Source organism: Orbicella franksi, chromosome 14 (assembly GCF_964199315.1).
Source record: "Orbicella franksi chromosome 14, jaOrbFran1.1, whole genome shotgun sequence".
In the NCBI taxonomy this organism is placed as follows: Eukaryota; Metazoa; Cnidaria; class Anthozoa; order Scleractinia; family Merulinidae; genus Orbicella; species Orbicella franksi.
Window position 1 is genome coordinate 2,682,156 of NC_138158.1, and position 27,292 is coordinate 2,709,447.

At 37.6% G+C, this 27,292-nt stretch overlaps 1 protein-coding gene across 1 annotated transcript; it reads right to left on the reverse strand.

Annotated features, from left to right (window-relative positions):
• Positions 1-6,415: 6,415 nt before the first annotated feature.
• On the reverse strand, positions 6,416-25,412 carry LOC145468593 (uncharacterized). The gene is made up of 11 exons (XM_081452325.1): positions 25,338-25,412; positions 22,780-24,010; positions 21,361-21,468; positions 19,785-19,787; positions 17,505-17,768; positions 17,277-17,384; positions 14,151-14,410; positions 9,784-10,051; positions 8,285-8,374; positions 6,817-6,909; positions 6,416-6,656 (listed from the first exon to the last, which is right to left on the reverse strand). The coding sequence occupies exons 1-11, from the start codon at positions 25,353-25,355 to the stop codon at positions 6,451-6,453; spliced, it is 2,649 nt and encodes an 882-aa protein (XP_081308451.1). The 5' UTR covers positions 25,356-25,412; the 3' UTR covers positions 6,416-6,450.
• Between the last annotated feature and the right edge of the window lie 1,880 nt (positions 25,413-27,292).

Below are 27,292 nucleotides of genomic sequence, written 5' to 3' on the forward strand. Positions count from 1 at the left end.
AGTGAGAAAGTAAAGGCAATTGTAAGACATTCATGCTTGTAGCAGAAGAGTCCTCTCAGAGCTGGCCTACCAACACTGAGAAATGCCAGGACAGTGACACAAAATGACAACAGGGCAAGTGCTGACAGCAGTGAAAGGGATGAAAGTGACAATGATGAGTATAACAGTGATGCCATTGACTCTGGGGGAGAAGATGACTCAAGTGACGTCATTCTTGCATTCATCAATTCAGATGAGGAAGATGCCAATGAGAGGCCAAATGCCACACGCTCAGGGCGAGCCATAACTAGGAGATCCGAAATTGACTTCTCTTTCTTTTGATTTGTTTTTTAAACAACAGCTCTCTGTCGTATAGAGATCGTAAATATTGTCTTCATAGTGAGCACAATAACGTGAAGTAGGGGGATAATAGAGAAATATTAAAAAAGTTGAAATCTAAATATTTTTTGTTCAATTTTTTTTTTTGGGGGGGGGCCATCCCAAAAAATGACCGCTATAAGGGGGGGGGGCATGTGAAAAAATTGGTAAGCTGAGGGGGGGGTCATGCGATTTTTAAATGGTGCTTCCCAAATCCCACCAGCCCCCCCTCCCTCATAAAAAATGAACAGTCCCTGATGTCATTTCATCATCCACTAAACTTTCTGATAAAATTAGCGAAATCGATTGCAAAATTTAGAGATCTGAAACTTGATAATGAAAAAGCCACCCCAAAACTCGGTTTATGAGGTTATTCATAAGAAGGTGTCTTGTGCAACCTTAACCTTCAACTTAACGATCATACTGTTTGTTTCTCCTGCACAACCACGGTCATTAATTATAAAGCTAATAAAGGGTAAAAGTGAACAAATGAATAGAAGACGCGGATAAGCTAAAAACATTATATATATTATTCAATGTTTTTGTACTATTCAACAATTAAGTGCAACTTCCTAAAGGGGCCAACGAGAAATAACGTGGACAATAATTTTTAGAGTGATTAAGTCTTTTAACACTTATTAAAATACCTTTAGAAAAAAGTACTGTGTCCTGGTACAGGGACAAGTCGAAAGAGGGCATAGCACAAGCAGAGTCCTCAAGGACAACCCAAACTGCATCGCAGACTTCTTTATTGTGCTGATAACTAACATGGAGAGGTAATAATTGAAATAAAAATGCTGTTGGCTTTTTGTCTGACAAAAATGGAAAAGCAAAATCTTTGTCAATTAGTTAAACTAAAACGTGCACATGAAAACAATAATAACTAATTATCACTATTATTGTAAAAATCTTTTCATATTCTTTTTCTTAGAGCATGCCAAAAATTGTATCAGACTTTAACATGGAACAGCTCAGACTGAGATGATTTGGATCAAAAACTACACTAACCAAATAAGACATGGACCGCTGCACTCCCATTAAATTTATCTCGTAATTTGAAGAAATCGGGGTGAAATGGATGTAGGACTACATGAAGACCTTTCTCTACATGGATTTAACTAGTCTAAAACAGTTTTATCTGATTAATGTACTTGTTACTTTCTCTTTGTTCATCTTGCTTCAAAATCATTAATTAACATCACTTTCAAAAGCAGCTGTGGAATTAACTCCTCATGGCCTATGTATCCTCTCCGAGTAACGGAAACTTCTCGATATAAACCCTGTAAGTTTGCAGATGGCAGGAGACGTTTCCTTCATGATTCCTTGCTTAGGTACCCATGCGTTTTTGAAGAAGGTATACAAATACTAAACAGTAGTTTCAGTACATTAGTTCAGTAATTCTAGCCAAAACTACCTTTCAACTTATACAACAAGGTTGTTGAACTATTTACTTGCAATCCGAGCAACATAGCTGGTAGGAAAATAGAGCAACCTGTGGAAAAGCAAAGCAAACCTGTTGACAGCGTGCTAATGGCTCAGTAGCTTTTTTAGAGCAGTTTTCAATTGGATGTCGACAATATTCTCGTTTTACTTTGGTTTTGCCTTACTTTGCTCTGTGATTGGTGGCCAAAACCCGCACCACCTTCTCAACCAAAAGAGAAGCAAAAACCAATCGTGACTTACTCGCGCACATTTTCCCACGCTCAACAGTGGCTACGTATAATTTTTTCGATTGCTGATTGGTTCATTAAACTGCTTGCTCTTGTTGTGATTGGCTGGAGTAATTACTTTGGTTTTACGACACTCAAATGAAAACCACTCTATGGTGCTAATGATATCATTTCTCACAGAAGTCTGAAACTAGTTTTAAACTACATTTGTCCGAGAACTCCTGGGACAGTTTTTTGAGAACAACTTCTAACGGTGATGCCAAAGCAAAAGATTTATATTCCAAACCCTGACAAGCACTTGAGTTCAACTGAACTCCCATCACATTTCTCGAAAATAACTGCTCCTGAATCCCCGTAATCTGCAAATGGGTATCTCTCACTTGGGATGCACAAGCAGTTATAGTGCCACTCTTCATCAGGATCATAGAGTTTATCTCTTTCACTTTCTTTGTGTGGCTGAGAAAGTGGCTGTTCTGGTTCATTCACTCTGAACACTTGAACCCGATTGAGCTTCAAAGAATCATGCAGGCCATCGTTCCGTACCCTAAAAATACGGTTATCCCGCAAATAAACTGGCGCATCATCCCATTCGCGGAGAAGGTCTTTTGTGGCAGTGAATCCTGTTGTTCGACCACTCTTACATAACTCCTGAACGTTCTTTATATCATTCATTGTTGTGCAATTTCCGTTGGGGAAATACTTCGTGCCAACTAATTTAGTTGTGCCTATCTCTCTTAGTTTATCCACTTCATCTGGGCTCAACTCAGCAACAGCAGCATCCACGTAATATTTCTTGTCATGCAACTGTACATTGCTCTTGATACCTTTTGTGAAAGTTGCTACATTTCTTGGTGGATTTTGCAGACATTGCTCAAAATTGTGCTTGTACTCCTCTAACTCGGGTAGCTTCGTAATGCACAAGGTCTCTACGCGTTTTTTCCGTACTTCCACGTCATCTGGAAAATAATGTCTGAAGGGCTGTTTGTACTTCTCTTCCATGAATCCGACGATTTCATCAGGGTTTGTTGTATTATCCTTAATAAGTTTAATATGTTGTCCTTCTATTTCCTTGATGACGTTGAATTTCTTTCTTACCCGAGTTTCAAAATCATCAAGATCATCAAGATCACCAAGAACAGCAAGAAGATCATCAATTTCACCTACACGAGGTCCAGGGGCTACCGTTTTTAACCACAGCATGTACCATCTTAAATTCCACAATGCGACATTCAGATAGTCACTCAAAGCAGGATGAATAATTTGTAGCTGTTCTCCACCATTCACCACATGATTACAAGTCAGTAAATAAAAGTTACTGCCGTTTTCTTTCTTTTCTTCCACAATGGCTCCTAGAGTCCCAGATGCTTTCTCCCCTTGGACACCAATGCTGGCACCCAAACGAAGATGTTTAAACGACTTTTGTGCGTCATTTGGTTCCCATGATTCCCATGGTTTCCCAGCTGTGTGATACCAAAATCCATCCACCACATCCACACAGTACCCACCAACACTCTGAGGAATCTCAGACTCGCCGATCGGAATGTGTCCTTTTCCAAGCACATAGACAGTGATACATGACTCTGTTGTCTGCTTTGATCCTGTTACTTTCAAAGAGGGTTGCACGGCAGTGACATTACGATAGTTAGAGAAGACATGTAGATTTTTACTGATGATATCACTGATTTTATCAACCTCATCTCCCTCTAGTCTTCCTGGTATCCCAGAAGGATACTCAAGATTTTTTACTTTAAGCACTCTTGATCCCTTGTTGTACAGATCTAAGCAACGAACATTGACCTGTTTGTGTGAGAAGACTTCTTCGGCTGCTGCTTTCAAGTCTTCTAATACGCCAGACTTTCCACTATAAACGTATAAACACACCTCAACCTGGTCACATTCTTTTCTGTATGGCAAGACACGCACGCATTCCTTGTGTTCCTCTTCAAACTTCTTGGTTAATTTTATGAGATCCTCATCAGCCAATGGTGGACAATGTTCTAACGCAAATAAATGAAAGAATAAAATATGTTAATAAAATTAATGAAAGATAGCATTTCGTAATTTATACATGTATGAATATGGTAGCAGTAAATATTTGAAGGAGTGAAGGGCAGTATTTATTGTACATGTTAGTAACATTGAAAGAGAAAGGAAATTCTTAATTCAACATGAAATTGAAGAGCTCGGTGCAAAACAGGCGTAAGTGAAGATTTAACCAGAAAATCTCAATTTACCTAAAATTCGCTCTCATTTGGCCTACAAACTGGTTGTCATGTCTGAAACGTAGGCCTGTCGCTAATTTATGATTTGCAGGCCTGAATTTGAAAATTAGCATATGACTTTAACCTGAGACCAAAACAAAACTATGCATTAGATCCTTGTTTCTGTTTCTTGAGTTTTTAGCAAAAGCCATATGCTAATTCATTGAATTCTAGCCCTCAGGTCACAAAATAAGTAGGCCTACGATTTTCACATCATAACCAGTCTGCAGACTAAAGTAGAGCGAATTTAGTCAATGATGGTTGAAGAGCCCTAACCTATCATGAACAATCAGTAACTATCATGCACGCGGTCAAATGGCTTGAAGAAGTTTGTGATAATCATGCAAGCAAGCTCGGGTGAGTCTCTAGAGCCTGGTTCCTGCCGGGCGAAAATGGCATCTCAAAACCTTTCAAACATAGTATGAGTCTTTCCCGGAGAAAGAGAGGAATTAACTGAAGATGAAGCTGGACAGCGTAGGTGGAAGAGTGGACGGACGAGAAAATAGATACAAGGGAGAGACGAGAAAAGTTTGCTTGTTTTTTTCGCTTATGCATTCCTTTCCATTTCTGGTTTGTTCTAGTCTTTCCCCGCTTGCCAGTCTGATTACGACCAACATTAAAAAAGCAGCTATATATATATTTAAGCCAATAAAAGCTGCATCAAAAACATTGCGAAGTTTTGAAGTTTAGGCTGCGATGCTATGGAGAAGGACTTTTTCTTTCTCTATCAATCTTCTCTCTCCAACAACAACCACAGCCTGTCAATTTGGGGGGAAACCTCTGATCATAAAACTATTATCTATCATGCACGCGGTCAAATGGAAAAAAATATCGTCAATTATCATGAGAAATTTGAGCAGGCTCAAACTGAATGATACTCTATAATAGTCGATGACAGTGCATGATAGTTGCTGGTCAAACGATAGCACGCGTTTCAGTTGTCATCAACTATCATCAATTAGTATCACCCAACTAGTGGACTAATGCAAATCCTGCATTTTGATTGGCTACGCTACTAGGGGACTATTAGTAATAGTCACCGAGTGGCGAAATTGGCGCCATCGCGCGTGACGCTGTCTTTCGATTTATTCCCAAATAAATATTTCTTCAACTTGCATTTGCTAACTTTATTATTACCTTTTCTGTCCGACTAGTTGGGTGATACTAAAACAATTAGACCCTTCGCCCTCAAGGGCCACGGGTCAATAGCCCATTCGGCTTAGCCTCATGGGCTATTGACCCGTAGCCCGCAAGGGCTACGGGTCTAATTGTTAACTATCATGCGCTGTTTGGCCAGGGCTTTACATCATTTCTGCAGCGAGCCCTCCAATTAGCATCACTTAAATATTTTTGCCTGTGTGCAATTGGTCTAAACAGGTCACATGACTGAATATTCCCTAGCTAAAACTGGAGAATATCCGAGTGATATTTCCCAATTTTCAAACCCAGATAATAAACACAATAGCCTCCATTTGGCCTGAAAATATGCTCAGATATTATTTTGTCTTTGGACATTAGCTGTTCCTCAAAGCTCACAGTTTTCCTTGAGCTATGCTCGCAGAAAACTGTTCGCTTCTCAGAAAAGATTATGTCCATGGACAAATAACCAAGCATATTTCTGCACCAAATGGAGGCCATTGTTATACAGACGAACCTCTATTAAGCGGACCCCCTATTAAGCAGCCACCCTTTATTTGGCAGTCAGTGGCCAAAGTCCCGGAAATATTGTCAGCTATACACAATAATAAAAACTTCTATTCAACGAACCTTCCACTGAAGAAAAATTGCATTAACCCAATGTCAATAGGCTTAATACGATAATAATTATCGTATCCCTCAGGCATAATTATTATGCCTGAGGGATTACTCAAACAAATCATGATCATAAGCAATTAAAAATACTTGACAAAATTTGTTGCAAGTACCTATTGTAGCTGTTATTAAGGTTACTGTATACAAAGTTTGGCCACTAAAACATGGTGAACTTACTGAAGGGAAGCTCAAGAGACTCCTAGCCTCTGTACACAAAACATGATAGAGTTTTTCCCACAAAAATGAAATACTAATACATTTAAAACACCATTAAACAATGAATCCTGGAAAAATTTATAAGTTCAGAGCTTCTATGATGTCAAGGACCCATAACATGACGACAGTGAACTTTAGTACTGGCTAGTGAAGATCAACAAACTTTTGGCCCTGTATGTGCATAAATTAAAACAGGATACAGAGTTTTGGCCAACAACATTGTTATAACTGTAGGAAACTAAGATTTTATACTTACTTGACTGATAAGTTTGAGTGGCTCCAGTGAAAGGTAACTGATTGTATCCAGCTGATGAAGGTGGCATGTCATGACTAGAGAAGCCTTACCAAAAAAATGCAAAAACAAAAGTTTCAAAGAAATTCTGAAACAATACCACACAGCATTATTTTGTGTAATGTGTATGGCCATCAAGGTCAGATGTCAATCTATTATATTAAGTTGTAATTGCATCTACATTTTATTAAATCTGTTTCCTACTCACTCTGAGTGTGACTTCTGTTATTGTTGTATCCTTTATAATTCTGACTGGCAACAGCAGAAGGCAACTGATTGTATTCCACTGATGAAGGGAAGCCTAGACAGGGAAAAAACACATTTAACATATAATTAGAAATATATTTTCACAAACACGATGATATGTGTCATCTAAAAAGCTTCAATCAGTTTCACGAAAGAAATTTAAATATGTTGGCCATAAGCAGTAAAGATAGCCAAACTCTTAGTCAGAGCTTCATCTACACACAATTTTAAACATGACACAGAATTTTTAATCCCAAATAATTACTATCGATTTTTTTCTTATTCTCAACGTGGCTTGTTTGGACATGACCTGTCTGATACAATTGAGTTGAAGACTGAATGACTGGGGTCAATGATAACTGATTGTATTCCACTGATGAAGCTGGCCTTTCATAACCAGAGGAGCCTTTAAGAAGAAAATCAAAACAAAACCTTCCAATTAATCTGAAAAAATGTTGTTGAGAAGTTGTGCGAAAAGGTGCAGGGCGAGGTGAGCCTCTTATCATTCTGTGAAGTCATAACTGTACACAATCATTTTTCCTACTCACTCTGATTGTGCCTTCTCTGATTATCATTATTATTATTAATATTATTAATATTATTATTTTTTTGTGTGTGTGTGCTTGTGTCCCCTTCGTGACTCTGACTTGTTATAGAAGAAAGAAAGTGACTGTGTGTCACTGATGAAGGCAGACAGATATCAAATATTACACCAAATTAAAGTTTGAACTTTACAACTCCATTTTTGACAACAAGTTCCTGCACAAAGATATCAAACAAGAATGATGACCGGACATACAAGCACATGTACCTTTCTCCAGTCAGCCATGTTTATATTTCAAAGATCACCATATTAGAGCTGTCACTAGCTACTACTAAGCCTGACTTAACGACATTGGTATGACTGCAACAGCTGACTACTGTCAAGTCCAATGTCATGTAGCTAAAGAATAACCAGAGCTACAACTGTGGTTGTATTTTCACCAGGCTGATTTACTAGCTGAGCAATCTTTCTAGGTGTTTGTTAACAGACCAAGATTTACTAGTCAAACATGACAACTGTTCTCACTGTGAAATTTAACCCAGAACTTAATCTCCTAACTCAGACAATTCAAATTACAAAAGTGCACAGCTAACACAAATGGCCTGCAGAGGAAGCGCTTTTAATGACTTATCTTGTGTTGATCTTCACTATATTTTTGCAAAAGAAAAATCGTTTTTTATATGCCAAGACTACAATGTAACATAATTATGTTTCAGTGTTGATATCTAAGCTGAGAAAAATGACTGTTATTCAGATAGGTCATTCCAAACAATGATCAAATCCTGCAATTTCAGAATAAGTCTCTTTCTTGTGCAGTTGTTACTTTACTCCACTGCAGCTGAAATTAATAATCAGAAAGCACTGGAGCTAGACATATTAATTTTACCTTCATGATCAGTCAATTCTCCTCTAGGTCGTTTTGAAGGCTGGTTATCAAAAGGGGGTAATAGCCTTTTGTCCTTTTGGTCTTTTCTTTCTGATGAACCAAGCAGAAGAAAATGACAACAAAGATATGTTACAGGTCAAATTCCAAAAAAAAAATCTGAAACAACTTAATTCATTCCACTTTCCGTCTGAAATTAAATTGACTTCTCCTTTATAAGCTAAATTTCCAGTAGTACTACCTGTATATAACTCGTATATATAAAGGATCAGTCAATTCAATAGACTACATATATATTCATATCACCTGCTATATAAAACTACCTAAATGACATGTACAGTAGATGTAGATGTGAGGTAATTAATAATAATTTAATTAACTTAATTTCATAATAATTATTGGTGCAATTGTGAAAAGAATACATGTCCTAATAAAATTAATAGGAAATGAATTTTACCAAACACAACGTTCTGCATGTAGACTTAATTGGCCACTCCCCATTGGGGCTTTTCGGGACCAATGTAAACAAACAATGAGAAGTAAATATTCAAATAAAAAAAACTAGGTTAAGAATCCCAACTGGCAGGAGGCAGATCAGTTGGCTATTTACAAGTGCAGCCGAGAAGTTGAACTTGGAGCTACCGAGAACAACATCAGCTAGTGGTCAGATTGGGATTTTAACCTGGAACCTACAGATTTCAAATCCGGTGCAAAACAGTGTTAGTCCTTTGATGACTTCATAGGCAAACTCGTCCCATTCTTCGCTATTCCTCGGTTGTGGCCATGGAAAAGGCCAATTTTACAGACTTTGAAAATTCATAGCAAATTAATGAAAAGATCTACAATGATAATTTTTTGCAGTGGTGATCAGAAAAACATGCAGATTTATATGTATATAAGTGGAAAAAAAAATGGGGGGGTTAGTTGCACCTTAAGGTTGCTTACTGAGGTGAAATCAACATTTCGCCGTTTTTTAAAGTGAAGACAAAATGAGTGTTTTCAAAATCTGAAGTGAGACAGACTTCTTTTCTTTGTTGTACAACAGGAACTTGTTTTGAGCTTTTTTCTAACAATTCGGAGCGAAAATGCAAAATGTAACCTAAATTCAATGGAAGGCGGTTTTGCCTTCAGCCCTTCAATTAAAACCTATGCCGGGACAGTCATAGCAAAGAAATTATCAAGTGACAGATAAGCATTTTCAAAACCATTTTCCTAGTTTCCTGGCTGGTAAATTAATGTCTGTGCCTTTTCCTCAAAAGAAATGTCAGAACTTCTACATGTACTTTCCAACCACACTCTTTTTTGTGAAGTCCAGTGAGATAATGTCCTAGAATAGTGTTCTAAGGCTTTTATAGAGAGACTGTCTCAAATGCGCAGCAAAAGGCCTTGATGTTGTAATTGCACAATTCATGACTCAATTATGACAATGCCTTCACTTAAAAAAAATGATATAAATTAATAACATACTTTCTTATAGCACAGCATGTTGCACCAAGCCTCACCTTGTTTGGGTCTGAGACTGACGTAGTGTACCTCATGAATATGCCCCAGCACAAGTGAGTTGGTGCTATTCACGTGACGATCAGGCCTGATAGCAACGTCACTGTAATCAGACTGACTGCTGATCACATCAATGTACGTTTCAAAGCAGTTAGCCACTGCATGGAGAATCACGTGATCACCCCATGTGCCATCTTGTTCCATGGCTGTAAGGTAATCAGCCCATGATCGATATCCATTGATGAAGTTAAACAGATCTGTTCCATCTGGCTGTAAGAAGAGCAAGAAAAAAGACTGCACTTACTATTGTAAATGTTAGAACTGTTTCAAATCTAAATAGTCTCGTCTCCTCTAAAACATGTCCTAAGAACTAGAACCGACGATTCCTGACCTCTAATTGAATTTACTCCTTGTGAAAAACGAAAGTATCAAGTTACCTTTGTAACTAAAACTAAAAATATCTCGTTCCATTTGCATACTACTACCTCATGACCTGTTTCAAAACTCAAGGCTCATCTCATTCATAACTAGCCACCATTACACTGAACATTATGCACTCTAAACCAGCCCAATGTATGTATGTATGTAAATGTCACACTCCACCCCAAACCGGACTAAAAATCACAAACCGGCAACATACACGTCAGTCTTTATTTTTCAATTACCAAAGTCCTTGTGTTTAATACAAAAAAACGCTCACGACTTCATATACCTCACTTAGGTTATCTTGAACAAAAATAATTTCCTTTTTCTTCAACTACAATTCGTGTTGGTAATTAATGTAAATAAGCGGAAATGCTGATAACATTGAAGAGAAAAGATTTAGTTTCATTAAAACGTATCTCCTCATTCCAGTAGCACTGTAAACAAGAACCATTATAGCTGTAAAATCATCACAGAATAATATCTTTTTGTTCTGTTGACGAAATTAATCGTAGTCTCTTCACTTTTGACATTGAAACTGATCAATGGATGCTGAAATTAACGACATGCCCAGAACACTCATTACTCTGCAGCAATATTTAGGTTTCAATCTAATACAACACGCAAACGGTTTGAACTTGGTCACAAACTCTTCACATTCCCAGTAGTGCATTCCGCCCCCATAAAATACAATTGAAAGGCTGTGTGCAAGAACGTCCCCTAGATTCTTTGGCCATTTTGAAAGTGTTCAAAAATAGCTGAATTTTGGCATGTACCGGTAGGCTTCGTTGTACCTGAGAAACATTACTCTGAATTTTTTTTGGCTGGGGCGCTCTTCGTTCTCGAGAAATAACGTATGCAAAAAGCTCAGTTTTCCTAGCGGCATCTTTTGGAGATCTTTTGTTGAACAAAAAACAAAAGAAACGTTATTGTTTTGTTGAACAGCAAACAGGCAGACTGTTTATAGTGTATTCCACTGAATCTTACCTGTCTTAAAGTCAAAGGAAAATAGTATATAGAGCGGAAATCTGGGAACAGATTGTTTACATCGGTTATTGTGACGTAAACACAACACGTGAATCGATCGAGCGGCAAACGAAATACCATCGAACGAAAAAGAGATGTGCCGCGTTAGAGCTCTGTCAACTAATATCTTAAGCATTGTGTTAAAGTACCTTGTGTGCCTGCCTGGTGGTTGAGAGGCATCATAAAGCCTCGATAAACCCGTAAGTCATCAGCACGTTTTAAAGAATCAAAATGTGTTCTGAAACTTTGAAGGTAGCTGATATACCGTAATCGTGTTATCGGCGTTGGAAGTCAGATCGAGCCAGGCAGCAAAGTCCAAGAGCAGTTCTTGCCCAAGTAAAATACCCTCTCGTGAGTTGTGGCCCATTTGCCAAGCGTTGCTAGTGTCAAAGTTTGGAAAGCGAGAACTGGTTTTTGACTCATAAAATTTGTCTTGTATCGACCGCCATGTTTTCCCGCGCATGAGGTGTACAGACCCTTCCCGGCATGCATTGCGATCACGTTCTACTCGCGTTTCTCGAACTGGTAACTAGATTGTTTCCGCTTTTTTCATTTGAAGGTAATAATGGCCAACAAGTAGCGATCGATTGTAATGTAGATCTGTGATCCAGGTTGCGTTGATTTTATTTCATATCGGCATGATTTGTAGTATTTTGAACTTCTGGGATCAGCGGACATGAAGATGTAGGGAGACCCGTACATTGCCCAGAAGGGTTAATTTGTTAATCTGTTAGGCGGTGCGTGACATAAAGCTACGATCGCGTTTGTCAAAAAATATGTATTTATCTCGTGATTTTTAGCCATTTAAGACGTTGCTGTATTTGGAAAAGTGCTTATTTGATGTTTATTTGTTAAGTGCAGATAATCATTGTCCCAGATAACCAAAGTAAGTTCCAGATGTTAACACTATTTTCCGGCCACCATATTTTACCTATTTAAACCTGAAATCAACATTTTTGAGCTTATAGGTTGCGTGCAATTAACATTTTGCTGTTTTCCAAGTAAAATCAACATCCTTTCCATCACGCGTTACATGAAATCAACATTTTTACCTATTTAGACCTGAAATTAACAATTTTTAGCTTATAAGTTGCGTGAAATTAACATTTTGCTGTTTTCTAAGTGAAATCAACATCCTTGCCATCACGTGTTAACGTGAAATCAGCATTTTTACCTATTTAGACCTGAAATCAACAGTTTTGAGCTTATATGCTGCGTGAAATTAACATTTTGCTGTTTTCTAAGTGAAATCAACATCCTTGCCATCATGTGTTAACGTGAAATCCGCATTTTTACCTATTCAGACTTGAAATCAACATTTTTGAACTTATACGCTACGTGAAATTAACATTTTGCTGTTTTCTAAAAGAAATCAACATCCTTGCCGTCACGCATTAACGTAAAATCAGCATTTTTACCTATTTAGACCTGAAATTAACATTTTTGAGCTTATACACTGCATGAAATTAACATTTTGCTGTTTTCTAAGTGAAATCAACATCCTTGCCGTCGTGCGTTAACGTGAAATCAGCATTTTTACCTATTTAGACCTGAAATCAACATTCTTGAGTTTATACGTTGCGTGAAATTAACATTTTGCTGTTTTCTAAGTGAAATCAACATCCCTACCGTCACGGGTTAACATGAAATTAACATTTAAATTTTTTTTGACCTAAAATTGACATTTTTGAGCTTTTACATTACGTAAAATTGACATTTTGCTTCTTTCTAAGAGAAATCAACATCCTTGCCGTCGCGCGTTAACATGAGTCAACATTTTAAGCACTTTTGACCTGAAATCAACAAATTTGAGCTTATGTAAGCTGCGTGAAATTGACATTTTGCTGGTTTCTAAGTAAAATCAAAGTCCTTGCGGTCGCAGTGGGCCGATCCTTTGTTATAATAAACCGAGGTGAGACTTCGACTTATAACAAAGGCTTGGCTTGGCTATTATAACAAAGGATCGGCTCTGTTTATCATAACAAAGGCCCGGCTTTGTTTATTTGAAGGACTTGGCGGGAAAAGGGCGTCAGGTATTTTAATCAAGGGTGAACTTTGTCGAAAACGCTCCAAATTTTGCATGCAGTTTCGTTCAGGTATGTTAAGCAATGTCCCGTAGTTTTCGCGCTAAAGTTCGCTTCGTTCTCGAGATATTGTGTATGCAATAAACCACTCGGTTTGTCCAACCTGTGTGCCTTTTTTGCATACGTTATTTCTCGAGAGCGAAAAGTAACCCAGCGAAAAAAACTTCAGAGCAATGTTTCTCAGGTGAAACAAAGCCCACATGCCAAAATTCAGCTAGTTTTAAGCACTTTCAAAAATGGCCGAAAAACCTAGGGGACGTTCTTGCACGCGGCCTTTCAATTGATCCTATCACAGAAACCACATCAACTTGTTTTTCATTCACATCTTAAACCTAGTAGTAGAGCAGCTAAGACTCAATTCAAAAACTTATCTCATGAATAGGAAAAGCTTACCCTTCATTGCATGCTCATAGTTATATCCCAAACACTGTTTCTTTGACTGACTATTCAGTTACAAATGATTATCAAACCCACCCACAAAATCCTCAGCCTAACCCACAGAAAGTGTCGAAGTGAGCCCAATATATGAATACTTCCTCCTCTTTTATAGAAGAATAAATATGGCCATTCTGAACTGTATCGGGATCAAATCTTCTCACATACCATTTACCTTTACAACAAGAAATTTGATTGGCTGTTTATAGTAGATCCAATCTGATTGGTGTGACATACATACATCTCTCACTCACTCACTCACTCACTCACTCACTCACTCACTCACTCATCCATCCATTGACCTGTGCATAACATACCCTGACGTGCTGACTACGAGGTATTGTATTTTTTTAACAAAAAAATAATTCAATCACAACACCAAAACAAAATACTTCACCTACCAGTTTTGGGTTCTTTCTGAGGTACTGCACTATGGAGTGTCTTAATTTCTCATGAGAGATTGTTATTCCTTTCACAAGGTGCAGTTGTTCACAAAGAGCATGAAACATGCAGTTGCCTGATCCTTCATTGTCAGAAATCACAAAGCCCTTATCTGATACAATCCTCTCCAACCTTGCTGATAGAGCATCTTTACCGAAGACATTGCCTACATGGAGACATTGCATTTGCTGAAGACTCTTGAACATTTGCCCTGGCAGTTCTAAAAAGAAACGTTCTGTTAATTTTTGACATCACTTTCTCTGAGAGAAAAAGATGGCAGGGTGGAAAAAATGGCACAGGCTAACACAGGCAGGCATGATAAAAGACAGTTCAGGAACTATTATTATTATTAGTAGTAGTAGTCATTGTCGTCATCATTGTGGTGGTGGTGGTGGTGGTGGTGGTGGTGGTTGTGGTCGTGGTCATCATTGTAGTAGTAGCAGCATTAGTATTAGTATTAATAGTATTAGTATTAGTATCAGTATTAGTATTAGAACATGTATTAGTATTAGTAACAGCATTAGTATTAGTATCAGTATCAGTATTAGTATTAGTATTAGTATTAGTATTAGTATTAGTATTAGTATTAGTATTAGTATTAGTATTAGTATTAGCATTAGCATTAGTATTGGTATTAGTATTACTCATATACATGTAAGATTTCCAAACCGTTTATGAGATGTAGAAGTGTTCATACTCAGAGAGCAAGAAATAAAACTGCAACTGGAACATTTCACAACCTAACAACAATCCAAACAAATCTTGAACAGTTTTCCCAACAAAAGAAAAGAGATAGTTGTGCAAGGCAGAATTTCATTGTTTATATCACAAGTGAAATATATGAAATATATGAATGTGACTTTTGTTATTGTTGTAGCCTTCATAAGGCTGACTGGCCACAGCGGAAGGCAACTGATTGAATTCCACCGAAGAAGGCAACTGCCCAGGGAAACCTTAACCAGAAAAAAAATGTTCACTAATCATATTTAGTAAATATTATATCACAGACATAATGATGTGCCATATCAAATGCTTCAAAGGATTTGGCAACTGAAATTTTGCTTATAAAACTGAGTAAAGATAACCAAACTCTGTAGTGAGCCCTGGGGCCTGTTTCTCGAAAGACCCGGTAAATTATTGGGCCTGGTAAGTCACCCGGTAAGTCCCTTTCGGGTGTTTCTTGTAGCTCCCGTTATTTTCAATCCCGGTAATTTTTCTGGTAACTTGCCCAGTAATTTACAGGAGGTCGTGACCTTCTGTAAAGTTACTGGGGAGTCACAAATGTTGCAAAACCAAACAAAATGGCAGCCGGGGGCGGACTTTTTTGTTTCAAAGACGCCCCTTTCTAGCCGATATGGCCGACTGGGAAGTCATTGAATAATTTCGGCTCTCACGAGCAAGAATAGAGTGGCTCGTTGAGGAGCTAAAGGAGGAATTGGAGAGAAACACGGCGAGAAGCTGCCCGCTGGCTCCGGAAACCCACGTAAATATAATTGTTGTTGATTTTTTTTTTTTTTACAGTTTGAAGGCATTCGCATGGAAGTGCTATACAACTGTGAAGTTCTATTTTATTGTTTTTCAAACCCAACAAACGGCGGGGAAAAAATTAATGAATAGATAAACGCTGTCATGTAAACGCCAATCACTCACCGCGCGTTTTCGAAAAGGCTTCTTTGTATGAACATCAAAATGTCACGTAAACCTGAACTTACTGCAAGCCAAACCTGTTTCCTGTGTTTTAATTGCAGATTTTTTTTTACTATTTTTGGAGAAGGAAATTAGAAAACAGACATTCTACAAAAAGTAAACATAATAGAGCGATCGCGAAGAGTCGCATTAGGCGCAGTGCACAAATGCTGACAAATGTTGGTTAGAGCATTTCTATCTAGATGAAACACAAAGAAGCGTACTGTACTCATGATAGATAAACGAGAATAAAAAATATTAAAATTATTCTCCCCAATCACATAATTACTTCAGTCGCATTTCTATTGATCTTAGCTTGCTTTATGCTACAACAGTTGATTTGGGATCAGTGAAAATTACGCTTGATGTTTGCTGGTGAAAACGATTAAATCATTCCTAAAAATTTTAGTAAGATCCTTCCTTATTCCAAATATTCTGTACACTTACTTAAGTGAAATTCTTATTAGTATAAATTGCTGAAATAAGTGTTTGTAGCTAAATTTCAAGTTCTCAAGTTCACATTGTTTCCGCGGCGGTCCGCAGATCTTTTTTGATTGCTCACTGGAACATTTTGAATTAGAATGAATCACGGAAAAAGACAACACTCCTAGAAAAGAGCGAAATTGCCGATCGAAGTCTTCGAATCGAGCTATAAAAGGCAATTGATCATCACTTTCAAATAATATGACCATGCAAAATGACAATCTCTCTCAGTCGCTCTCCTTTGACACAACAATAACTTCGAAGTTAAACTTCGCAGTGTTCTTCAAAAAACATCACAGTCGCAACGACAACAGAATCAAACAGAATCGAATGTGTTTGTATAGTCCCAAGTGTTTCTCCTTCTCTCATGAACAAGCATTAAGCGCGCGCTAGAGATTGGTAACAACCAGCTATTTTATCAGGCTCAGTAAGTACCGGGAAAATTTACAGGTGCTTTGAGAAACGTTATTTCGGGCCCGGTAAAGTTTCCTGTTAACCTGCCTGGTAAGTTATCAGGCCCGGTATTTATGGGAGCTTTCGAGAAACAGGCCCCTGGGACTTGCACAGCCAGCAAGCCACGAGTCCCAGGCCCAAGAGTGGGAGTTTCAGGTAGACACAAGCTGGCCATTTGGTGTTCTTGAACAGTCCAGTATTTTGAAAATTTCTGCCAAGGCTTCCATTAGACTTCTTTATAGCTTTTGTACAGATTTTACAATACAAGAAATTGCCATCCCTATTGTACACCAGTCACAGAACTGGAAGGAAATACCTCTTCTATTGATTGTGCCAAATGTGTGCCAATTCCTGTTATAAAACAGGATGACCCACCCCCTTACCAAGGGCTGAAAAACTGAAGACCCATCCCCTCCCTGCTCCTGTCCACCCCCACAATACTTTTTGACCAATCCCATACTTACTTTGAGGGTGGCTCTTCTGATATGTTAGAGTAGAAGACGTAGTGACTGGGGCAACTGGCAACTGATTGTACTCCACCAATGAAGATGGTCTGCCATAACCAGAGGGACCTTCCAGAAGAAAATGCAAAAGTAACACTTAATAAATAATTAAATCAGAGACAACCCTGGTTCTATCTAGAAGCCTTACCATCAGAAAAATGAAATAAATGTGTCTTGTAGTCTCCTTACAGCAAAATTCTCTTGCCATGTTATTCAGGCCAACTCTGTCATGACATAACGCATGGTAGAGTTCGCAATAAGGTGAAGCTGATGTTGTTGTGTTTATCCAGCGAAGTAACATCTGATGTGGTTTATCTTTTGCATTAGCATTTATTCCTTCCAGTACATTCTGACCAATGCCAAGGTGAATTCCCAGCGTCTCCCACTTTGCACCAATGTTTCCTGCGAGCTCATCTAGTTCAATGTCACTGGGTTTGCCTTCTTTAATTACAACTATAAGTGAAACAGGAAAAACTTGCAGTTAACCAAAAATGCAATTTTGGAACATGCGAAGGTGATAAAAACTTAAACATCATCTATCCTTTCTGTGAAACAAGAAATGTATTCATGACACCAAGTCCAGGGGGGGGGGGGGGGGGCTACTCCCAGAAAAGTTGGGTGGGGGTGTGCAGTCCATTTCACAAAACCCTTACCCTATTTATGGCCAAACTCTGTGATTTTTGCTACCCTATATATGACTGGCCAAAAATTCGATACCCTGTTTATGACCAAGAATTCTCAAGAGTATTATCACATGGTCTGAAATGGGGCGACAAACCACCCAGTCAAAAAGGGTCTATTCAAGACTAGAGTGCTAAAACCATACCCTATTTATGACCAAAATGGCTGAAATATCCTACCCTTTGGGGTTGCACATACCTATATAGCCCATGTAAGGGAGTATCCCCCGGGCACTTAGTGGTACTCAATACCACCAAACAAGCTTCACGATTCATTAAACATTTTTGTAAACAGAATTAAATTTTCCACTCTAATCCTCTTTCCTAACCACACTTAGTGTAAGAAGTAAAATCATACTTTGGAACAGGAATTTATGCTTGCCACCTATAGAGAAACGCTACGAACATTACAGGTTGTTACATGCAAGACAAACTTCTTTTCCAAATGCTGATCCAAAGAAACTTGTTAGCACATTTTCATATTTGTGACCCTCCACAGGAAAAGAGGTAAATAGGTGATGACACAGGCACGTGCGCAATGACACAGGACGCTAAGCGTGACACATGACACAGATATGCGCATATAAAATAAGCAAAACAGTAGGTGTCATGGTAGCTTTGTTTGGCACGGTTTGACAGGCTGAAGCTTTTGTTTAAGTGAGCGTGTTGGATGTCACACTAAGCCTGCAAAATAACACAGCAAAAGTGTGCAATATGAAATCACATGACGTTTTGTTGACATTTCATTCCTAATTTGATCATGAATTTAGTGTTCGACGAAATGGATGTTTACTTGTGGTCAACATAAACTAAGGTGAAATTTAGGTGGCAAAGAGCGGTAACATTATTTTTCCAATGTCACCAAAACATTACTATGGCTCTGGGGTTTTTTTTTTGCTACTACTGAAGCAGAAGAGTAGCACTACAAACAGCGATTCTGAGGGATTTGCCGAGATAAGCATATGAATCGCAGAGTCATGGCCTTACCTGAACACCTGGAAAAGGCTACCTTACATGTATCGCAGAAGTACTTTTAGGCATGGCAAATTTCATTCTCGTGAACAATAGACACGTTGTTTGCTTCAAACATTATGCATGATGTTGATGTTGCCCAGGAGCAGTTTCAATTGTGGTAATAAGGCAAAAGTTGTGTTACGCTCAAGTGCCTCCAGTTTGTCTTGCCATGTCAATTGTTTGGATATTCACACGGATACAATGCAAGGAAGGATGAAAATTGTTTTGCTCAAGGAAAACTAATTTTGGTAGTAAAATCTAAGTAACCGATGATTCTTAAAGGTGTTAACGAACAAAACATCATATGTGCAGAATAGATTTTAATGATTGACTTGATAATAAACAAAAAGTTTGTGACGGTGGACATTTCATGGAACGGTTGGTAAGTTAAATATTCGAACACTGTAATGGACTGTGCATTTCGATACCGCATGCCATTGCACTCACCTGCAAGGGTGTCATTTCACTCGCTTAGCATGTAATTTTTAACTTGCTGCTTTGTTTCTGTAATTTTGGCACGCTTCTTTGTTAAAATGAACACGCTCGTTTGTTTTAACTGTGCAATACGAAACAAAAGAAAATTTTAATGAGCTGTGCATTGTGACACATTGCTAGGGTGTTAAAGGAATTTTCTTTTGTCTAGCGTGTTAAAATATCGTGCCCGTGTCATCACCTTTTTACCTGTTTTCCTGTTGAGGGTCACATTTTGTATGAACCCTGAAGATTTTGGTTTTTTTTCAACTACTGTTTGCATTATGTTGATATTCAAATTAACCATCTAACAATGAAAAAGAAAACAGAGTCAGAATTACACATGTCCAAATGCCTGTGGTGAGAATCTCAGCAAGTTTTTGGCCGCCAACATTTCTTTAACAGGACATGTGTCCTTTCAAATCTCCATTTTGGTCGGACATCTTAACAATTTAATCAAACATTAATTAGCATAAATTACCATAATGATTTTCAATACGAATTGTTCAAAACTGCATTTAAATTTGATTTATTTATCATTTATGATTAATTAGATGACTTTATCTACTACATGACTGCATAAATTTCTCCTGGTTACCTCCTGGTTATATATTATATTGAGCATGACCAAAGCTAGCTTTAGAGTACATGTACATACATGAAGTGCTAACAGCATATTGCAATGTACACAATGCATTATAGGGCGAGTTCCGAAGAGTACTTTATTACATACAGGAGTACACTCACTGTATAGTAAGTACAGGAAAGATGAACCCTTCTGCTTTATGAGTCACTTATCAAATATGGCTCAAACTGTCAGAATCCAGGGATCAAAAAAACTACAGTACCGCTCAAAAGTAAATTTTTTTTTCGGTAGGATTTTCGAAATGCAAGAAATTTTTTTGTGGTAGAATTTTCAAACCACAAGAACCTCTTTGTGCCAACACCTTAGCACACGAAGATCCTTATCAGGACGGTACTCGCCAAGGCATAAGGAACGGTCAAATTATTTTTATATTTTTCAGTGCCAGCACTTACCGTAAGAAGTATTAAAGTGACAAATTCTTAACTTTCGACAATTAAAACCCTAAAGCTCATTTCAAACAATGAACTTTTCATGAGCTGGGTAATTCAAATTTTGACGGACCCAAATTATGAAATGTACGCCTATTAATTCAGACTGTTCGAACAGCCTTAGAAATGTTTCGAATGGATGATGGCAACCATTCGAACGGCCAAAGAAAAAGTACCCGTAATGAACGGATACAGGTTTGAGGAAATTTTGAATTCTTTGATCTGCCTGAGCTGCTGTTTACATGTTCTACAAAGTATTTATATCCATCAAAACGTAAACAAATATAGCCGAAGAAGTTGATTCTCACCCGTACCGACGAACAAACAAATCGTCTACCTCAACTACATACGTATGACAAGGGTGACACTGTAAACATATAAAATAACTCTTGCTCAGAGTAGTGAAGTGTGACACAATTTTGACAAGGAATTTATCTGAATGTCAAAAACCAGTGTATCCTGCTGCACCAACAGAGTAATCAGAGCTTTTCGCAAAATATTAGGCCTTGAGGTAAACGGTTGACTGTAAAGTTTTGGGTACTGAACCATCATGATTCTCATTAGAAAACTGAATCCACACAACAGTCATGCATCTTATGTGTCAAGACTATAGCATATGTTTTTGTGTCAATAGTGAGCTGAGACAAATGACTGTTATTCACATACAAACTCATTCCCAATAACTGTTCAAATCCTACAATATTTCAGGAATTTTTTTTTTTTTTGTAGTGAGGTTGTTAGGTATTTACTCCACTACAGCTGAAATGAATTATCCAAGAGTACTGGATCTAGACATATTAATTTACCTCCATGATCAATCAATCCTCCCCTAGGTCGTTTTGAAGGCTGGTTATTAAAAAGGGGTAATGGCCTTTTGTCCTTTTCCTTTGAAATTGGCCTGCTTTCTGATGAACCTACCAGAAAATGAGAACAAATATAATCATTTTACAACACTTGGTAGTATTTTACACCTTAAATCATTCCACGTTCAGTCTGAAATTGAATCGACTTCTACTTTATAAGCTAAATTACAAGTAGTACTACTTGTATATCATATGTATATATAAAGGATCAGTCAACTCAATAGACTACATGTATATTTATATCACCTGCTATATAAAACTATCTAAATGACATGTACAGTAGATTTAGGTATGAAATAATCAATAATAATTTCGTAAGTAAGTAAGTAAGTAAGTAAGTAAGTAAGTAACAACTTTTTTTACTGAGGGTAACACATAACAGTAAAAAACTGACGAACCAGTGTGGCCCTCTATCCTAAGTTAAAAATTAAAAACTATTTACACTTATAAGATAATAAAAATTACAAAAATAGAATACAGCTAAAAATTTAAGATATGATAAAAGTTAAAACTTTAAAAATCTAAATCTAGATATGCACAACTAAAAACTAAGCTCAGAGTTTTTGGACAAAAAATATTTTCTCACAGCAGATTTAAAGGAGGCAATGGAGTCTTTCTTGTGAATGTCTAAAGGGATGCTGTTCCATAGTTTTGCTCCATTGGCTTGGAAAGTTCGCCCCCCTTCTGTTTCTCTGTTATAGGAGGGGCACACTAAGTTATATTTTCCATAGCGACTGGTTCTGTTGTGTCGGTCAGAGTTTCTCGTTAAAAGTTCTGTTATATAGCCCGGACAGTTATTTTCATCTTTGATGCGCCTAAATATTAAACTAGACCTTTTAAGGTTTAATTCTTCGTTAAGTGGCAGCCAATCAAGTCGTCTGAGAAGCATCTCGCTTCTTTCACCAATATCCACATCCAAGATTAATCGAGCTGCTCGCTTTTGCAGCTTGGATAAGCGGTTAACGTTCTCTTCTGACGCAGTGCACCATGCACATGAGCCATACAACATTATCGGCTTGATCAAGGCGTTGAAATAAAGCTTACGCTCAGTGAGAGGCAGGTTACGCTTAATCTTCTTCAGCATCGCAATACGTTGTGACACTTTTTTACAAATCTCATCTATATGTTCAGTAAAACTCAAGTGAGTGTCTAATTTTACCCCAAGTAGTTTCTGTGAAGTTATTTGCTCAATCTCACTGCCTTTGCATGATAATTTAAGATTCGCGTCTGGAGCCTTCTTTTCCAGTCGTTTGCCAGTTATAAGAAGACTTTTTGCTTTTTAATATACTTTTCATAATAACTATTGGTGCGATTGTGAAAACAATACATGTCATAATAAAATTAATAGGAAATTAATTTTACCAAACACAAGGTTCTTCATCTTTTCTAAAAGTAAACCACATGACTCCTGCCACTCGAACTTCTCCAAATACTTGTTGCGCAGGAGTTTGGACTCTGCAAGTCGTACTTCTCTGCTTTTTTCATGCACAGCCTTGATTTTCTTGGCCCACTCTTTAGGATCTTCAGAATCCACTACACACTGTGAGCCATAAACCACTTCCTTGAGGGCTACTCCAAGTCCTGAGTTACCACTCACAAGCACAGGCAGACCAGCAGATAACGCTTCAAGGGCAGTCAAACCAAAGCCCTCAGTCCTTGATGGCATGATTGCCAGATCTACTTCACGGAACAAATTGGCTAGTTGATCCCTGCTTTCTTTAAAGCGGCGAACGGTTAACTGACTAGGGGGGATACCATGCTGAAGTAATCTTTCTGCCACCTCATCCTCTTTTCCTGCTGGTGCACCAACAAACATGAGTTGGTAAAATGTGTCTTTCAGTTCAGCAATTGCTTGAACAGCAATGTCATATCCTTTTAGCTTGAAATCTTCACTATCGCCACGCCCAAATACCAAAACACAAAATGTCCTTCTTTCTTCAGTGGCTTGCTCAACACCAAGGAACTCATTGAAAATGCTTGGGGTAAGAGTTAAAACATCTTGATCTTTTTTGCTTGGGCGGAGGTAACGGGCAAATGCATCTGCCAGCTTGGGTCCTACAGCAACAACTTGATCAGCCAACTCACAGAGTTTTACTTCTCCTTGGTGCTTTTGCTCCCCTTTGGAAATTGCTTCTTCATAACTTTTGTACATTCCTAGTTCTTCAGGAGCAGTGTGGACAATCTGAATCCATTTACAACGACGGTTTTGCCTTTTTATGAGTGGTATTTGTCGTCCAAGATGCACTCCATGTCCTATAACACAGTCAATAGCATGGTTCTCTGGAACAGAGCCCAACCAAAGAACTGGCTCCAAACCTGGCAGTTCTTCTGCTTCAATGATCTTAACATCAAGACTAGCTGCAATTTTTTTGTCTTCTTCACTACATTGAGGGAGATAAACACTAACTTCCACATTAGGGTGTTTAGCCAACTGTATTGCAAGTTCTCTGCTGATGGTTGACAAGCCTCCCTTTGTTGACTTCCATTCACTACTTAACAAGGTAACATTCAAGGTTCTGTCGGAGGATGAGGTAGGAGCTTCTTCTTCCAGGCCTTCCTGTGATGTAGAGGCTACACTGCTGATGGCAGACTCCTAAACACAAAAAAATACAAAAACTCTAAGATGCAGCTGCAACATTTAGTTCAAAGCTTAGCCTATATTTGTCCCTTTTGGATTTTCCTGGCAGATATTTTTCTTAACTTAAGGTTATTCGCTAGTATTGCATTACACATCCCTACTGCACATAATTTCACGAGTGATTAGCGGGCGCGCATTAAAAAATGGTAGCTTTTTCTTTACAGCTGGACCTCGCCATAGAGGTAAATTGTCATTTTCTTGCAAACAAGTATGGTGACCTATCATTTTTTTCTGTTGTTTTGAATTGAGTAATAAATTTCTCTGTGTAAAATAAAAATGGACCAATTCTCAGTGTAGAACAAAAAGCAATCGTCGGAAACATGGGGACCCCTCATTTTTATTTCAAAATTTAAGTTCCTATAATATAAACAATCAATAGGCAAAGTTTCACAAAAATCTCAGTGCAGATTCTATTTCAGTGGAATGATCTTAAAGACCCAGCATTGACCATTATCCTACATGTACGTCTGATCTTGTTTTGATTTAAATGATAACAAGGTTTATGTTGTTTTCCAATGCTCACAGCACGCAATGCATACTGGCCAAAACAAATTCATCAAGTTTTCTTTCCGGTCTTGACAGTAGTTGACAAGCATATCTGTGTATATGTGTGTTTGCAGGTCATTGTGTTTAGTAATATTAGTGACTCACAAACAAACATATATTTTTCCACTGCACACATCAAACTCAAATTAAAACAGATCCAACAGTCATATAGCTGTATTTTTCATTAAGATAAGTCAGGCAGATGTACTCAAGATACGTTATGAGAGCTCAATGATTCAAAGTCTTAAAACAAGCAGAATACAGTAACCTTCAGAACACAGTAAAAGTACGATTTAAGACGGAATTCACCAGAAGTTCGAGTAACAAGTGGGCAAAAACTTTGTACCAATATTATTCACATCATATTACAAACTTCACTACAACTGTTTTAAATATCTTCTCTAAAACAATCATTTCTAGCAACACCAAATGTCGAAAGCAAATGTTAAACTTCACATGAATCACTTGAAAGTACTGGTGAAATGAAACTGATAGTGAAATTTTACCTGTGTGAGCACAATTTCTCTGAACTTTGAAATTTGTCTTCCCTCGTTCCCAAGGGAAATTGTTTTCGGTGTTATTTCAGGCAACTATTTATATCTTTAGCTTTAAGAAAATGTAAAAAGGACTGTAAAATACTTAAAATTATTCTGGCAACGGATATTTGTACACTAGGTACAGAAATTGCTCAATTTTCTATCGGATTTCATCTTAACATGTATTAGATTAAAGTTACCTTTGATAGCCTTGACATCACAGGAAGCCTTTAATCTTGAAAACTGCTAGTAAAAAGAAAAACAAAAAAATCTTCGGTAAGTTAATTTCATAATAGTGAAACCAGGAAACAAAATGTAAACTATACATTCAATAGACACTCATCATTGTTCATTGCAAATCTGGCAATCTGATTGGTCCTCTCATCATTTTCTACACACTAATAGACAATGATTACACCTGAACATGCATGCTACCCTTGAAAAGAAATAATTCTTTACTTTTTACTGCCCCAGTAAAGTGGACATTTTCTAATAAGAATATTGAATGACCAAAATAAAAACTCACCAAGTCTTGTTACAAACACCCTCATCTTGAAACCAGACATTACTGCTTGAACTCACTCACTGACTGAACCTTTAAAAAAAAAAAAGAATACCAACAGGAGAAGAAAAATTAAACAAGTGGACTCGTTTGTATGCCTTGCGTTACAACTATGTTTTACACATATCATAAAAATGCTGGAAGTAATACATGTATATTACTGAATACAGCCATGTAAATTTGTTACAAACAACTGGTGCTTTTATCAGATTAATGAGGGTCTGTGATATTTTGAATAAGTCCTGACAATATAGCGCATGAATATCTTGCTTTTGTCTACAAACTGAGGAAACTTTCCAGAAACCAAGCTCTGCATGAAAACCTAGCTGTCTCCTTCGGAAATTGTTCCTCTGGAACCTCCTGTCTCTCAGGATTTCCAGTGATTTTCCTAAGGAAGGGGAGAGCTGGGAAAGTATAGAAACACGTATTTTCTGAAACTAGACATAAAAAATTACCTTCTTTAAACTGGGTAATTATAGTGACAAGCACTTCAAAATGTGTTTTTTTTTTTTAATGCTGAAAATGAAAAGTCCATACATTTCAGGACTGCTGTATGGACATCAGTGGTAGCTTTCTAGTGAAGAAAACACTAACGCACTGAAAACACGTTATATGTATGAGACAGCAACGAATTACGTATTCGATATTATCAACACAAAAAAATTAAAATTTCAGCTACAATTGTTACAGTGGTGCTACACAGTTTCTAATCTTATTGGAAAAAGTATAGTTGTTTATTTCCAGACTCTTGAAAAGCAAAAGAGAATGTATTACAAAACTGCAATGATGCATGGAATGCAAATGAACAAAATTTTAAAAATAACATTTACTGACAAGTTAGTGACTTGATTTTGCATATTTATCAGTTTAGTGGATCTTAGATGATGCATGAAAATGCAAATTAACAGAACTTGAAAAATAACATTATGACAAGTCTGTAACTCAATTTTGCATATTTAATAGTTTAATGGATCATAGCTCTAACAGTTAGTTTTTACAATTTTACTTCAATGCATTTTAATGATTATCAGAAAAGCAAAACAAAATGAATTTTGTGTAGAATCTGACAACTACATACTAGCAATCTCTCTGAACTGGTCTCAAAAAGATGACCTGGCCATCATTAAATAGACAAGTGATCCAGAAATTATCCATAGCCTCCCCACCCTCCCCATGCAAGGATTATTGGCTAGAACCCCTCCCCTCTGGAAATTCCGGGTTAGCCTCATACTTTCCTTACAAAGTTTTGGCTTTTGAGATCACCCACCCCCTCAGAGCTTCCAATAACCTTCCACAGGGTGGCTATGAATATTTTCTGGAACTAAACATTCCAGAACCAGGGAGTGGCTGTGATCTAGTTATAATCTACAGTGTACTACAGTCTCCATTGAAAGGTTTTCAAGTCTACATCTTTACCATCTATCGAGAAAGCTAGCCAACATATTCGCAAACTCGGCAAATACATACTCTGTTTTAGATGAACAGTAATGAGCTCTAAGATTGGTCATCAAGTGTCCTAATACTACATAGAGACAGCCAAAAACCATGACGCCGTTTACGCATAAATTCGAGGGGCTTTCAAGTTAGAAGGGC

Excerpts from the sequence above, each read along its gene's own strand:
- LOC145468593 (XM_081452325.1), bottom strand. Across the intron at positions 6,910-8,284 it reads AGAATTGACTGATCATGAAG|GCTTCCCTTCATCAGTGGAA; the intron begins GTAAAATTAATA and ends TTCCCTGTCTAG. Across the intron at positions 6,657-6,816 it reads TAACAGAAGTCACACTCAGA|GCTTCTCTAGTCATGACATG; the intron begins GTGAGTAGGAAA and ends TTTTTTGGTAAG.